This window comes from Oryza glaberrima, chromosome 2, assembly GCF_000147395.1.
Source record: "Oryza glaberrima chromosome 2, OglaRS2, whole genome shotgun sequence".
Classification (NCBI taxonomy): Eukaryota; Viridiplantae; Streptophyta; class Magnoliopsida; order Poales; family Poaceae; genus Oryza; species Oryza glaberrima.
The window spans coordinates 4117706-4133186 of NC_068327.1; the positions used below are offsets into that span (position 1 = coordinate 4117706).

Sequence of the window (15481 nt, forward strand, 5' to 3'; positions counted from 1 at the left end):
TGTGACACGTTTGATAGTGTTGGCCAAAAGCTATAACGAATAAAGTACAGTGTCCCCTCGCTGCAGTCGCTGTTGACAATTGTATTTCGTGTCTTTGTTTGTAGAATTGATAATTCAAAGCTAAGAAAAATATCTGCTTTTGTGCATCTAATTTGATTTAGACATGGGGAAGCATGTGATTTGATGGTGCTCGACTTCAACCCGCGGGGTTTAAATTTTAGTGTCCACGAATATTAAGCACGTACAAGTGAGTTTTCAGCAGGATTTTAATAATATCAGGGAAGTGTCATTGGTTAGTTTATCCCATAATAAGTACTTCTAGGATAGATTCCACTCCTAAGTCCTAAGTTAGCTCAGCTAGTTAGGTTTGCTGTGGTGGAACCAACCTACCCACATTCAAGTTCTAAATTTGTTCTTGTGGCCACATTTTCAAGTCCTAAATTTGATAGGGTGCTCGTATTTACTGCTAATTAGTCTTTCAATGGTAAGCGGAGTATTCGTCGACAGTGAGCCGTCCGTGGTAACTTCATTAATCTCAAGATGTACCTGACAAGTCTTATAGAGATGCTCATAGAGATAGGAGTTGCGTGCGTATGTTCATAAGGATGAGTGTGTGCGTGCTGTGAGCGTCTACCTTTGTATTGTGTTTCTAAAAAAAGTTTCCACTTGATTAAACCCACCATATACAGATTATCATATGATTATCATATTGTGTGAGATCTGAACTCCTTTAGCATCTCTTGCTAGTTGGCAAGAGACAAACATCTTACAAATGCATCATCATATATATATATATATATATATAGGGGAAGGAAAAAAAGACAATAAAAAATGGCTGCCGGTTGTCTAGCTAGCTTGTACGGGTATGCATGGCCACGAGCAACGGTGCAAACGGTAGCTGCAGTAGTACACACAACATACGGAGTAGGTGACAATTACTCCCTCCAGTTTTTTTAAATGAAGTTGGCTAGTTCAAATTTATACTAGCCAACGTCATACGTATATATAAGCCTTCCAGCGAAATTAATTAGCTGCAGCTAGCTACAAGCCGATCGGAGTAGTTGCGACAAAGTGGCCACCGGCGATGATATGGCTGCAGCTCATCATCTCCGGCGCCACCTCCCGTGGAGGCATGTCAACGGTGGTGGCGGCGGTCGGTCTCTTAAGGAAGTCCTTGCACAACCCCGTCCAGAATCGACGGTCTGGCTCACTGGCCTCTACCGTCCGCCGCGCCTCCTCGCCTATGCCACTCTGCAACCAAGAAAATCAAATTAATATAAAGAGAAGGAAATATCTATAGTATATATGGTACTCCATCCATTTCATATTATAGGCCGGTTCACTTTGATGCCATTTTCAACCTTACCAAATTTTGGTAAAGTTACTAAAAAAAAGTGGCTACATTTAGTTTGCTACCACAAATTTTGGTAATTATATAAGAAATCCTGCCAAAATTTTGGCAAGTTACCATTTTGGCAATGCCAAAATTTAGTAAGGTTTTTTGGCATCAAAGTGAACAGGCCCTATAAGTCGTTTAACATTTTCCTTTATCAAACATCTTTAAGTTTATTTTTGGTGAAACACAATACAACGCATACGCTCACCCCTCCTATAAACATACACACTTTCCCTATGAGCACTCTTTTAAGTTTGATCAAGTTTATAGCTAAATATAATAATATTTTTTTCATTACAAAACAAACATTATATCAAAATATACTCAATGTTAAATTTAATGAAACTAGTCTGGTGTCGTAGACATTACTATTTTTTTTATAAAGTTGGTCAAACTTAAAGAACTTTGATTAAGAAAAAAATTAAACGACTTATAATATAAAAGAGAGGGAGTACAATGTTATGTCAAGATTCTATATATATCCCTATAGGGATTTTGGTACATGAGTTGTACGTGTCGGTCCAAAAGCTATATGCTCGTTAGGTGTAATGTATGTGTTGTTATATGTTGCACACCAGTGCTCTATAAAGAGGCCTTAATTAAAAGTACGTTTTGGTTATATGATTCTTTTTTGGTTTAGAGCCTCGTTTAATTTCGCATATTTTTTTTCATATCAAGGTCTCAAATGTTTAGAGATGGTGATTAATTTTGTACTGATGCTGCTTACCGTGATGGTGTTGTTATTGACAAGACGGTCGATGAGGTTGAGGAGGATGTCACTGGTGTACTCCGGGTGGCCCTGGATGCCCAACACATTGTCGCCGACGGCGAACATCTCCACCGGCGTCTTGTCGGAGTAGGCCAACACCTTGCCCATTGGAGGCACCTCCAAAACCTAATTCAATTAAGTAATTAAGCACACATCAACTTACATTTTCAGGTCAATCGATTGATTAATTATATATGAAGGTACAAACATATCTTTTGTTAGGTATTGCATATCTAAATATTTCTTTTGAAAATACTAGACACTTGTTTTGTTACTTGGCCAGGAAGAGAAAGTGATCACAGGGAGAAATAATAATAGTACGCATATGATTAGTATGCAGTGCTATGCCATGCATTAACCCAGAAGTACACATTTTCAGTGTCAAGGTTTTTTTTTTTTTGAGAATATTTTCAGTGTCAAGTTGAGAGGTAGGAGTGGTGCTCAAATCAGCACTCCAAAAATTAAGTCAAACACCGCCCAATCTAGCCAAGTGTCCGCAATTAAGGTTTTAAAACATGTGCAAATGGCTATAGAATAATGCAAACACGAAATATACGATATGATATTATCAAACTGTGTAATAATTATTATATTATTAAAATATAGCGTAAAAGGGCCATCACAGTCGCTCTTACTGGTTACAAGAATTATCATATTATAATATGGGAAGAAAGTGGAGATTGTCTAGACTACAACAATTAATGTAGTTGATCTAAATCAATGTAGATGATGAGAAGTAGAATTTTGTTTTTATATAATAAATATCTAACAGCCATGTAGGAGAAAAAAAACTATTACTTTCATATCATTTTAAGATTTATTCCAATATTCGTTCTATGGAAACTTTAAAAAAATATGATAAGTGTGCTCTCACCTCATCTTGGTGAACCTCGATGATGGAGGCACTTTGGGGAATTTCCTTGAGATCCCCAAATAACTTGGACCCCTCAAAATCACGCACAAAGGTCATCTTCTTCACCCCAATGTTCCATCCACTTCGTGCCTTGCCAATTCTACCACCCAATGCTCGACACAATACCTAATTAACCACACACAAGAAAAAAAACTTAATTCTCAATATTTATTAATATTTTCATGAAGATTAACCTTCAAATGCCCAGTTCATTCCAAAATATTAGCATTTCTACATCTGCATAAGTTGTTTGCTTGCGCTGTCTTTCATATATTCTCCAAGAATATGAAAATTGGAATAATTATAACACACTAATTTGTGTACAGTTTATTGATATATATGAAAATGATACTACCTCCGTCTCAAAAAGTTTTAGAGTTGAACACGGTTATTAAAACAGCTGGTGAAAATTGGTTGGGAAGAGAAGGCGAATATAAATTTTGAATGGTGGAAAGTTTCGATTGGTTAAAGAAAACAAATGTAGGCTGATAAGTTATTATATTTTAAAACAAAATTTAAAGGCTAAAAGTTTTTTTTTTTTGAATGTGAGGAGTATATGTTGGTAGATTAACCTGGTGGCCGAAGCAGATGCCGAGGATGCGCTTGCCCATGGCGTGGAGCGCCCGGAGGAGGGAGCAGAGGCGGAGGATCCACCGCTCGTCGCCGTACGCGTCGTGCGGGCTGCCGCTCACCACGAACCCCTCGTACCGCCCCACCTCCTCCGCCGCCGGGAACTCGCCGTCGATCACCCGGAAGCAGTCCCACCTCTCCTCCTCCCCTCCGCCGCCGCCGAGCGCCGAGACGAAGACGTTGCCGTATCCGCCGTACACCTTCCTCGCGTACTCCGAGTCGTTCAGCGCCAGCAGCAGCGCGTACCTCCTCCCCCCTACGCCGCCGCTCGCCGCCGCCGCCGCCACCGTCATCGCGAGGAGATCGAGTGCGTTTGCGCCGGCGAGGTAGCAGGACTAAGCTGTGTGTAGTACGTTGCCGGCGGCGAGCTCTAGCTAGCTGTAGTGTGAAATTGCCGGCGAGAATGCATGGTATATAAGGAGCTCGGCGGCGACGCGTCGCGGTCGGGTGTGTGGAACACGTGATGGGGTTGCCGCGCATTATTAAACTCCGCCGAAATGGGGATCCATCCGTGTTACACTGTTCTGCAGCATGCGCGTGATAAAGTTTTAGTTAGAAGAACAAGCGTGTATATATAGACGCGTGCATGTATGTGTGGAATTAACTGTGGATTCGGCTTATATAATTTGTTATTCGTTGTTGAGCTGGCTGGCATTTCGATTGAACTGGGTCTTAGTTTTTTTTATTTATGTTGTTTTCTTTACGGATGACTGGACATGTTATAGGCAATTGCTAATGCTGATGGATTGAATATTGTAACACTAATTGTTTGTATAAGAAAGTCTTTTTTTTTCCGAGAAATTGTAGTAATAATAATCCATAAGTTCATATAGGCTGAAAGAATACAACATTAGGGTTCAAAGTCTAGCACACCTGAAGGCTTAAATTGAATTGAGATTTCAAGCTTTGTAAACATAGGTTGACGAGAATAGCAGGAGTCAGTGATTATTATTGATTTATATGCATATACACAGTATATGAAGAGTACGTACGTCTTGGGAGAGGTGTCCATATATAGGATAGAAGGCAACATGATAATGACATATATGTGAATAACAATTTTTGAGGAGATCATGTGAAATATGAGATAATACGGTTGTAGTTGTTGCATGAATGTTAAATATGAAAAAGAAGACACATACTCTTAGTTTTTGAGATATATGATTTATATAGCTTTTAAAATGATCTTACCCTTTTTTATAGCTTTTGGAATATACATACTGATCTTTGCTAGAAAATAAGTTCATGAGTTGAAAATAATGCATCCTTAGTGTTTAATTTAAGTCAGACACACCCAGAGGCTTAAGTTGAATTGAGATTTGAAGTTTTGTAGTGAGTGGTTTTTCTTGACATAGGTTGATGAGAACAACAGGAGTCGAGTAATTATTATACTATGGTACATGGTTAATTTAAAGTGATAGGAGGTTAAGGGACTATTATAGATCTATATGCATACAGTACAGTGTATGAAGAGGTCCGGCATGGGATATGCCCACTGGATGGAAGGCAATATGATAATGACATATATATGCAAATGATAATTTAAGGAGATCAGGTGAAATATGAGATGGATGTACGGTTGTAGTTGTTGCACGAATGTTAAATATGAAAAAGAAGTCATACTCTTAGTCTTTGGAGAGATGTGAGTTATAGCTTTTAAAACGAACTTGGAATAGACGTACTGATCTTCGCTAGAAAATAAGAACATATATAAGCTGAAAAAAACATTCTTATTTTGTGTTATTTCTCATGAGTTCCCAATTCTCGCGCGCACGCTTTTCAAACTGCTAAACGGTACGTTAATGTTTACGTAGGAAAGTTGCTTTAAAAAATCATATTAATCTATTTTTAAAATTTTTATAGCTAATACATAATTAATCATACGTTAATTTATCGCTCCGTTTTGTGTGCGGAGGGGAGGGGTTACCACAACCCAGTTGGTGGTGTCTTTACACATAGGTTGGCGATAATATCATGAGTCAAATAAATGATGATTAGATGTCTAGTCACATGTTTTATGCCATAAGAGGTTAAGGAACTGCTCCCTCTGTCAAAAAAAAGCCAACCTAGAAAGAGATGTGATCCTTCCTAGTATAACGAATCTGGATAAAAGGTTGTCCAGATTCATTATACTAGGAGGTGTTATATTTTGAATAGCACGCTCAGTACATTAAGGGGATTGGTATCGGAGGTAAATATAGGGCGGAATACAACATGATAATAACATACTCCCTCCGTCCCAAAAAAGCCAACCTAGTACTGGATGTGATATATGTTAGTACTACGAATCTGGACATATCTCTATCCAGATTTATTGTACTAGAATATGTCACATCCAGTTCTAGATTCGTTTTTTTCAGAACTGAGAGAGTATGCGAATGACAATTGAGACTACCAGGTGAAATATGGTATAGATGTACGAATGTAGCTGTTGCACGAATGTTAAATTACTAGTTGCTCCGTTTCATATTATAAGACTTTCTAGCATTGCCCGTATTCATATAGATGTTAATGAATCTAGACATATATATATGAATCTAGACACATATATATGTCTAGATTCATTAACACCTATATAAATGTGGGCAATGTTAGAAAGTCTTATAATATAAAACGGAGGAAGTACGTAGTTTTGACGGCTGCATTATATGTTTACTATATATATATATGCTTGGTAGAGGGGCTATAATTTTATAATGAAAAAGCAATGTTGTGCCCAGATCAAAAGTAACTAAAGAAGATACATTTAGAAAAAAAAACACAAAGGTAAACACGTTTGCTTTGCTTGCTTGCCTTATTATTTAATCATTGTGGCTCGATTAGGACCTTGCTGAGATCCATAACAGTGGTGTGTAACAGTCTACCTGTTGATGGACGTGTCCATGCATTATCGGGTCACAATCGCCTGCTGAATCACATGACATTGTCTGAATAATAAACAATTAAACAAATAATGAGATAATCAGTAACTAATCTGAACATGGACAATGTCGATCTTTTCTTTTTTTTCTTTTGAAACAACCCGTATAAAATAGTGAGATGTTTTTATTGATAAAGCAATAATGAAATATAAGTCTATAGTCCTATAAGTGTAAAACTATAGTCAGGAGAAAAAAAATATAACTATACCACGTGTCTACATTTGATTCTACTGATAGAAACATGACATGTATTCTAAACAACGCCTCCAAGAAAAAAAACGGGTCGCCGTCGCCTGTTCTATAGAGCCTGTTCTATAAAACCCGAGGTAAACGGGTGCCACGTTTCTCTACCTAACCGGAATTAACAATACGGTTTTACCATTTGGACCGAGCCTTTTTTAGTACTCTCTCCGTCCCAAAAAAAAAATCAAATTCTAGAGATGAATCTGGACACATATGTGTACAGATTCATCTCTAGAATTGGACTTTTTTGTGTGTTCAGATTCATCTGTAAAATTGAGGGAGTACTCCGGTAAGCGAATTTTTCTCATTTTTAATTTTAATTTTTTTAATATTTATAGAAATATTATACCATTCAAAATATTTACACAAATGGCCCCTGCCGCCCAAGTGGAGGGCGTCAAGGTGTACGCATTTTGCACTTAGGTCCCTTGCCGTCCTCTACAAGGGCTGCAAGGGGGTAAATGCAATTTTCGCCCTGCCAAAAAATACATTTTTCTATTTTTTTTCAACTTGTCCGTCCCTCACGTCACTTCTGTAAATATTTATATTTACGCCGGTACAATATTTCTATAAATATTAAAAAATAAAAATTTAAAATGAAAAAATACCGCACAGGGCCCATCCACAAACTCAGATGGGCCGGCCCGTCAACCATCCGCGTGGCCCACTTAATTGAGAGAGAGAGAGAGAGAGAGAGAGAGAGAGATCGTCTTCAATCGCGTGGCACAACACCGCCACGCGCCTCCTCCTCCCCTCCCCTCCACTCCGCGAGCCGCCACCTCCTCCGCCGCCGCCGCCGCCGACGACGACGACGACGCCGCATCCCCAACCCTAGCCGCCGCTCGGCGGTGCTGCGACGTAGGAGCGGGTCTCCTCTCTGCATGATCCGTTAGGGCTACCGAGCCGATCGACCGGCGGGCCTAAAACCCTAGCCGAGAGAGGCTGCTGGTTGGGTGGGGGTGGGGGCGTGCTCGACTCTCCGGCGGCGCCATGAAGCTGACGGTGAAGACCCTCAAGGGCACCCAGTTCGAGATCCGGGTGCAGCCCAACGACACCGTGAGAAATTTTCCCCCCTACGCCCATTTCGATTTTCTTTTCCCCTTCTCGTGTGTAGCTTTCGTTAGTGGGGAGATGGAGAGTTTTTGCTAGGGTTTCCACCAATGTAGATGCGAGGTAGCCATTGAGTCCTGCTCCGCTAGGGTTTCGTTTCAGCAAGTATGGCTCACCTCGTTGGAGGGCTCGTTGTTTGCTGTTATTTAGTTATTTATTATTATATGGTAATGTAGTGGATATGCCTGGATGATGATAGTCCCTCGGAGCTGTGTTCGTGAGGATGGATGGATTAAGCTGCAGGCTTGGAGCTATCGTCTGCTTTGGACTCATAGTTTTACAGTGTGTTCATGATGATTCAGGCGCAGCAATGTTAGCAAGTGGTTACTGTCCGAAAGGAGCTATCGTCTCCTTTGAAATATTGAATGCATAGCATTGTACTGGCTGATTATTGGATAAAAGTAAAACTTGTCGGGTTTCACTGGGGGATGATAATTCCATCCAAAACCAGTATTTGAAACCCTGGGTCCAACAGGGGTTTAGATATTTATTACTTGTCTGCTACGTCTTCTATAATTATAGCAAAAATGGCTCTGCTACATATATAACCATTCCAGGATTTTTCTGTTTGTACACTATGGAACAGATTATGGCTGTCAAGAAGATCATTGAAGAGATACAAGGAAAGGATAGCTACCCATGGGGCCAACAGTTGCTGATTCACAATGGCAAGGTTTTGAAAGATGAAAGTACATTGGAAGAGAACAAAGTCAGTGAAGTTGGGTTTTTAGTTGTCATGCTTAGTAAGGTAGGCCGCGTATGTGCTGTATATAATTTAAATGGTGATGTTATTTATTACGCTTCATTTAATTCTTTTCTGACTGGATGCTGGGTGTAACGGTGCAGCAAACTTAGTTGTTAAGGAAAACACGATGACGTTCCATATACTCCTTCCATCCCATAAAAAACAAACCTAGTACAAGATGTGACACATCCTCCATATTCATACTACTAGGATGTGTCACATCCCATAGTAGGTTTGTTTTTATGGGACGGAGGGAGTTAATAGCATAAACAGTTAAACAATAACTTGCGAGACGTAATCATTTTGTGGATATTCATAAACGATGAATATGCCTGGCTCTGGCCTCATTTAATGCATGTTGGTTTTCTGATAATCTGACATGGGCGAATAAGGAACATGGGTAGTTTCTTCTATGCCACAGTACCAAACTTAATTGACACCTGAATCGTTCTTATGCTTCTTTCTATGATTAATTTTCATGACCTGTCAACAGTCGCTTCTCTATCTACTGGCTTTACAGTTACCATTATCTATAATCACATTATCCGACATTTCCTCTCATGCTTGTGCTCTTCTTGTGTTGCTTTGGAAGACATGATTATTTACTTAATCTCTGATTCTATGCAGAGTAAAGCTTCTGGTTCCAGTGGAGCTTTAAGTTCACTGGTAATACTATTACTTTTTAGATGTATATGCAAATGTTTTTTTTTCATTTACTGACTGCATGATCCGTTATTAGACTTCAAGCACCCCTTTGACCAGGCAAGAAACTCCTGCGGATGCTTCACGAGCAGCTCCTCAACCCCTGTGAGTGCACTATTGACTTTCTTTTTTGCATCTTCCCCATTCATATAAGGTATTACTCACTAGGTGGATGTATTGTGCTCTTGCAGAGTTGCACCTACAAGAACACCCCAGCCCGAAAGGCCACCTGCGGAGTATGTTTCCAGTCTGCAATCAATATTTGTGCTATGTCCTTTTTTGCCACTAATATCCTTGTTTCGTGACGTGGTCACTCCGAAGGAAAATTCCTTTCTTTAAATTTGATAGCACACTCAAATCATTCAACATTTCATACATTACCACATCTGATAAGGGTCCATTGTGAAGACTGGCATACACGCATACGTGATAAGATGAACTAATAAATTGTGGTCTGCGAGAGAGGAGGGGAAAAAAACACACTTGCTAGCTATCAGCAGGAAGTTAGGCTTAGTCCTGTTCAATTTTGGGATTCTAATAGCTATGGAAGATAGATCTGAATTGGTCTTATGAATATGGGTTCCACTGTTTACTTTCTAATGAAATATACTTTATATGCTTGCTAAAACTTATTTTTATTTTAGAGCCCCTTCAAACGCATATGGTCAAGCAGCATCAAATCTATTGTCGGGAAGCAATCTTGACACTACGATTAACCAGCTGATGGAAATGGGTGGTGGCAGTTGGGACAGAGATAAAGTCCAAAGAGCTCTACGTGCAGCTTATAACAACCCAGAGCGTGCTGTTGAATATCTATATTCTGTATGTTCTGTTTCCTCCTGTAAATGTTTGTTATTCTTTTTTTTCTAACGTTAATGGATAATGTTTGTTTCTCCCAAACATTAGGGCATTCCAATTACAGCGGAGGTTGCTGTTCCAACAGGTGGTCAAGGGGCAAACACAACCGAGCCATCTTCTACTAGGGAAGCCAGTCTGTCTGGAATTCCAAACTCATCCCCGTTAAATCTTTTCCCACAGGTTTATATGCTATCTTGGCTATTCATTACCATCGCCTACTATTGCATGTATTTAACAATTGAAATTTAGCAGGGCGATGCAAATGATGGAGGTGGTGCTGGTGGTGGAACACTTGAGTTCCTTAGACATAACCAACAGGTTGTCATCCCCTCTGTTTTGCCATATAAGATTATTTTTGTTTTTTGTTCAGTATAATTTTCCTGAGCAAATATTTGGTTTTTTAATATAGTGTTTCTTGAATATATAAATTATGTTGCCAGTGTTTGTCTGGTACCGGATAACTACCTTTTAGCTTTTCATAGCCAGCAATGGAGCCACTGTATGCATGATAAGATGCTTTTGATGCTGCTAGCATTGTTTCTGATTTATTATTGTTATTTTGATAGCATACCCTGTCATCTTTTGTGCTTGAACAGCGCACCACCCTGTATGGTGTGAGCATCAACTTAGTGAAACTTCCATATCATGTTTTCCTTTTTTGAGACAGGACCTAATGTTCACATCATTTTGGTACCCTCATGTGTATTCGAGAAAAAAAAAAAGCATCATTTTGGTATACCTCCATTCAGTATAACGTTGCGTTGTTTGAATTGTTGAAGTATAACACCGCTATCTTCACTATTTTGCAGTTTCAGGCGCTTCGGGAAATGGTTCATACTAACCCACAAATATTGCAGGTCATTTATCTTGTTTGACATGTTTACATGCTATGGATTATCTTGTATAGCCTGCTATGGCTTATTTTGTATCACCTGCCTAATCTTTGTGCTGGTATCATGTTATAGCCTATGCTCCAGGAACTGAGCAAGAAGAATCCTCAACTTCTGAGGTTGATTCAGGAGAACCATGATGAGTTCCTTCAGTTAATAAATGAGCCCTTTGATGGTGCTGATGGGTATGAACTGTTCATCTGCTTGATTCAATTCTGGTTTCATTTGATTTGTTATAGGGTTATAGGATTCGTTAATGTGAAATGAAAAAAAATCAATTATAAACTTGAAATGCCATTGGTATGTTCTCTGTGTTGCTTCAGCACACTCCCATAACTTCTTTCAATGGATTTTCCTCGGTGCTACTTGTACAATATGGTTACACCTTTTTATGGACTTTCTGTGGTAGTACGTGTGCATTACTCCGGTATTCATTTGTACTCGCCTGCTTCCTGATGATACAGGGACTTCTTAGACCAACCTGACCAGGATGAGATGCCCCATTCTATCAATGTCACACCTGAAGAGCAAGAGGCGATTGGACGGGTATGTACAACATAGTTAACTCACTTATTACCTCTTGTTACAGAAGTATATACAGTGTACATAACATTACATAACAACAATGTTTTGAATTATTTTCATGCTTCAGCTTGAAGGCATGGGATTTGACAGAGCACGTGTCATCGAAGCATTCTTCGCCTGTGACAGGAACGAGCAACTCGCAGCAAATTACCTTCTTGAACATGCTGCTGATGAAGATTAGATGGAATTATTTAAACCCGGTGAGAACTCTTGCCATGTCCTGGCCGACTGTTTCCCTGTCTTTGGTTCAGTAGGAAACCATGCACTAACGATTATGTTTTATTTGTGGGGGCCATGACAGCTTATTCTGTACACCTGCCCTGCAATTTATCAGACTTTGGAAGTTTGCGGGTGCTTTGGATCCAAATTGAACAAGCTGAGATGGAGCTAACACCGCGTTGCATCGATTTATCTCTTGTACAATACTTGCTTTATTTAATTGCTGGCTTAGCATTCAAATACATGGCTTAACATTTATTCGAGCTGTCTGAGGGACGGATCCTTTTGTCCATCCGTTTTTAGCCAGAAATTTCAATGGATGTGAATTGTGTTGACCACATTTTCTGTCCTGTTTGTGTTATTCAATTCGTGATTTCTAGAGCAGTAAATATAGTGTGCAGAAAACATTGCGATTGTCGAGAACAGAGCTCCGTTGCATTATTAGCCCCTTCTCAAGGCGAGAATGGGACAATTGCTCTTACAAAATCGCTACTCAATTCAAAATAGGCCAGGACTCCTTTGGAATGTTGGAAATTTACAGGATTATTACGGACATTAGTTTAAATCTATAAAATTCCTGTGAATTTCCACCAATCCAAATGAGGTTCCCTCACATCTCCGATACATCATCTCATAGTGTGCAGCATAGCTTGGAGTCGATGGATGCCAGGCAAATGCACAATGCCTGGTAGCCAGTCAATGGGTACCTACAACGAACGATGCTTATGCTAATGAATCTTTGCTCTTTGACTGATAAAAAAAATTCAGAATTACACCCTGCTATGATGAAGATTATTGCTTTCTTTTTTTTAACTTACCTGAAGTCCATAATGTACTTGGACTTGCCAATCCTACCAAGCTGCAAAATTGTCTGCCTTCCATTCTCCTGCCAAACAAAGCAAAATTACTCACAGTTTGTTCCGTTGTGATAGCCATGAGATTCCAATCAGATCCAACAATTAGAGTTCAGGAGTGTGGCAACAGCATAAGGTTGCTCTGTTTACCTCCAAAGTCATCTGGAAGTTCTTCACCGATGGCTGCACCTTGTATCCCATCCTCCCTGCCCTCTCTCTGAAGTCCAGTTCATACCGTTTTGTCATCTGTGAACGATGAATGCAGCAGGACAAACATCTTGCTATCAGCTTACTCTGAATCTTGGCATAGTATCAATCAAATAACAAGAGTCATTTTAAAATCTTAAGAGAGAAATTGCATACATTGTTGTAGAAAGGAGATCTTGAGCAGAGCTGATCAGCCTTGATCTTCTTCTCTTGCCAATCCTTTGGAAGCCCACTGATGTGCTGAATCTGGAAAAAGAAAAATTGAACATTCCAAAAACCACATTCTTAGCCTAATGAATTATTCCACTGAATTTCCAACCTCCACAACAGGAAATTCACTTGCCTGAGCTGAATTGCTGTTCTTCAGATGAATGGATTGGTTCTTGGGAATCCAAGCCCTCATGCTTCTGAAGCTCCCTGTAAGCGTAGTAACAGTAGGCGCAAACCTGCACAAAACCAAAACCTGACAAATTCAACAAAAATCACTCAAAAACCTTCACAATTCCTGCATGAAATGACCCCAAACGGATATCGAATCTCACGCGACGACGCCGAGGAGCCGCTTCGACTGGCTCTTGATCTCATCCACCCTGTTCCCCTGCATTTGCAATCATGGACAGTTGAACACCCACATCAATGGCGGCTCATCTCCAATTCTCCATCAAACTATCACCATGAGGAGGAAGGAGAGAGAGAGAGAGAGGAGGTTGTGGTTTGTTGTACCTGGCCCCAGATTCGGTATCTGGATCCGACGAGGTTTGAGCTCAATGTGCCGAGGAAATTCTTGTCGGAGGTGCAGAAGATGCCGTCCAGATTCTGCGCCACCACGAACTCCGACCTCCCTCTCCTCCTCCGGTGCCGCGCCACCGCCAGCTTCCTGTCCTGCCGCCCCTGCCCCTCCTGCGCCGCCGCCGCCGATTAGACTCGCTCAAGCAAGCAAGCAACCAGAGAGGAAGATTTGGATGATGGAAGAGGCTCACGTTGGTGTAGAGGGAGTAGAGCGCGACGCCACGGGCGCCTGCGGCGGCGGCGGCGAGCGTCTCCTTGGCGATGATGCAGGTGCACCTGCCGACGTCGAGGGGGAGAGGGCGGCAGAGGAGGGCGCGGTTGGGGAGCGTCGCCCATGACGAGGCCGGCGCCGCCTCGTTGTCGGAGAGGTCCCACGCCTCGTACGACGACGACGTCGGCAGCGGCAGCGGCGGCGGCGGTGGCGGCGGTGGAAGTAGCAGCTCCCTCCCCCTCGGCCCCATCCTCACCTGCAACCCCGCCACCAACGCCACCGCCGGAGACGACCCCTCCTCCTCCTCCTCCCTCTCCTTCTCCTCCTCGGCCTTCATGCGAACCTGCAGCGACGACGGCTTCAGCGGCGGCGCCGGCGGCACCACCACCGCCACCACCACAGGCGGCTTCTTCTCCCCTCCATCCTTCCCCCGCCCAATCTCGGTGGGCACCTCGTTCTCCTTCTCCTTCTCCTTCTCCTTCGCCGCCGCAGCCGCAGCCGCGCCGCCGCGAGCCCGTCTCTCGACCGTGCCAGCGTTGGTGCTGATGGGGCGGAGGGGCTCCCGCTTCGTGGCCGCCATGGGAGGCGAGGCGCGAGAGCTCGCGAGTTCTGTGTGTGTGTGAGAGAGAGAGGTTGTGTGTTTGTCTTATTCAAATTGTGGGGGTTGGGTTTGTGATTTGTGGTGGTGATTTGGAGGGAGGATTTAAATTTGAAACGCGAGAGGGGGGTGGGTTTGGGTTTGAAATGTGGTAACGGTCGCCGTCTTGGTTGGGGGTTGGACTTTTTGGGGTGGATTGATTTGATTCCTTTTTGGAGCTTTTCTTCCTTGGATTTTGCCATTTCGGTGACACAAGTACAAACCTCATGTACTGTGTGCCCCCCTCATTTGAATGGAACACGCGGACGTCATCATCAGAATCCCAGATCATTTAAACATTATACAAAAAATGTTGGAATTCAATTTTTTTTTTCAAATGTGCTTGGTTGGATACATCCTGATGTACTCCATACTACTGTCTCCGTCCCAAAATATAGCAACTTTTGACTATAAATCTGGACACACTAGCTAAAAAATACTTATATTTTAGGACGGAAGGAGTAGATTGGATTGATTTCTATTTTATACTATCAAAAAGTTGTTTCAAAATCTAGAGGTATATTAATTCATCTATTTCAAATTTGCTCATTTAAAAGCTGACTCTGCAAAAAATTATTACTCCTACCTATTTTTTTCCCGCAAAAGAAAACCATGGCATGCTTAAATTGGACGAGCAGCAGCAGCGAACAGTAAAATAAATGAATGAACTGATAAAAAAAAAAAGGATAAGATGAACAGCGGGGCCGTAACGTTGACGCATTCCATCCATCCGTAATAAAGCTGCGGTTCCAATAAATTCCCAAACATGTGAGCCGCTTTTGTTTAATGCGCAAGTACGAAG

General features: G+C 41.4%; 3 protein-coding genes across 4 annotated transcripts; 1 reads left to right on the plus strand and 2 right to left on the minus strand.

Moving 5' to 3' along the window:
* Window positions 1-658: 658 nt before the first annotated feature.
* LOC127762879 (gamma-glutamyl peptidase 5-like) lies at window positions 659-4087 on the minus strand. The gene is made up of 4 exons (XM_052287408.1): window positions 3651-4087; window positions 3040-3204; window positions 2124-2291; window positions 659-1251 (listed from the first exon to the last, which is right to left on the minus strand). The coding sequence occupies exons 1-4, from the start codon at window positions 3999-4001 to the stop codon at window positions 1042-1044; spliced, it is 894 nt and encodes a 297-aa protein (XP_052143368.1). The 5' UTR covers window positions 4002-4087; the 3' UTR covers window positions 659-1041.
* Window positions 4088-7586: 3499 nt separating this feature from the next.
* On the plus strand, window positions 7587-12330 carry LOC127762878 (ubiquitin receptor RAD23b-like). Of its 2 annotated transcripts, none has more exons than XM_052287405.1 (13): window positions 7587-7928; window positions 8569-8730; window positions 9355-9393; window positions 9467-9534; window positions 9621-9665; window positions 10074-10251; window positions 10336-10467; window positions 10537-10605; window positions 11097-11144; window positions 11253-11362; window positions 11642-11723; window positions 11830-11962; window positions 12064-12330. In XM_052287405.1, the coding sequence occupies exons 1-12, from the start codon at window positions 7863-7865 to the stop codon at window positions 11941-11943; spliced, it is 1113 nt and encodes a 370-aa protein (XP_052143365.1). In that variant the 5' UTR covers window positions 7587-7862; the 3' UTR covers window positions 11944-11962; window positions 12064-12330. The 2 variants fall into 2 exon arrangements, with proteins under 2 accessions (XP_052143365.1, XP_052143367.1); XM_052287407.1 differs by having other exon boundaries at window positions 10540-10605.
* A 74-nt stretch (window positions 12331-12404) lies between these two features.
* Window positions 12405-14724, minus strand: LOC127762877 (tubby-like protein 4). Its single transcript, XM_052287404.1, has 8 exons — window positions 14023-14724; window positions 13766-13942; window positions 13585-13640; window positions 13386-13488; window positions 13199-13288; window positions 12986-13081; window positions 12800-12867; window positions 12405-12688 (listed from the first exon to the last, which is right to left on the minus strand). Exons 1-8 carry the CDS (start codon window positions 14620-14622, stop codon window positions 12613-12615), a joined length of 1266 nt encoding a protein of 421 aa, XP_052143364.1. The 5' UTR covers window positions 14623-14724; the 3' UTR covers window positions 12405-12612.
* Window positions 14725-15481: the final 757 nt, after the last annotated feature.

What these genes read in the sequence shown, in the direction of transcription:
- LOC127762879 (XM_052287408.1), bottom strand. Translation starts at nt 4,001, where the DNA reads ATGACGGTGGCGGCGGCGGCGGCGAGCGGCGGCGTAGGGGGGAGGAGG. An exon ending in GCATCTGCTTCGGCCACCAG is followed by an intron (nt 3,205 to 3,650) that starts GTTAATCTACCA and finishes GTGGTTAATTAG; the next exon opens with GTATTGTGTCGAGCATTGGG. An exon ending in TCAATAACAACACCATCACG is followed by an intron (nt 1,252 to 2,123) that starts GTAAGCAGCATC and finishes TCTTGGTTGCAG; the next exon opens with AGTGGCATAGGCGAGGAGGC.
- LOC127762877 (XM_052287404.1), bottom strand. Translation starts at nt 14,622, where the DNA reads ATGGCGGCCACGAAGCGGGAGCCCCTCCGCCCCATCAGCACCAACGCT. An exon ending in GATACCGAATCTGGGGCCAG is followed by an intron (nt 13,641 to 13,765) that starts GTACAACAAACC and finishes TTGCAAATGCAG; the next exon opens with GGGAACAGGGTGGATGAGAT. An exon ending in CGGCTCCTCGGCGTCGTCGC is followed by an intron (nt 13,489 to 13,584) that starts GTGAGATTCGAT and finishes GGTTTTGTGCAG; the next exon opens with GTTTGCGCCTACTGTTACTA.
- LOC127762878 (XM_052287405.1), top strand. Translation starts at nt 7,863, where the DNA reads ATGAAGCTGACGGTGAAGACCCTCAAGGGCACCCAGTTCGAGATCCGG. An exon ending in CTGTTGAATATCTATATTCT is followed by an intron (nt 10,252 to 10,335) that starts GTATGTTCTGTT and finishes CCCAAACATTAG; the next exon opens with GGCATTCCAATTACAGCGGA. An exon ending in CCCTTTGATGGTGCTGATGG is followed by an intron (nt 11,363 to 11,641) that starts GTATGAACTGTT and finishes CTGATGATACAG; the next exon opens with GGACTTCTTAGACCAACCTG.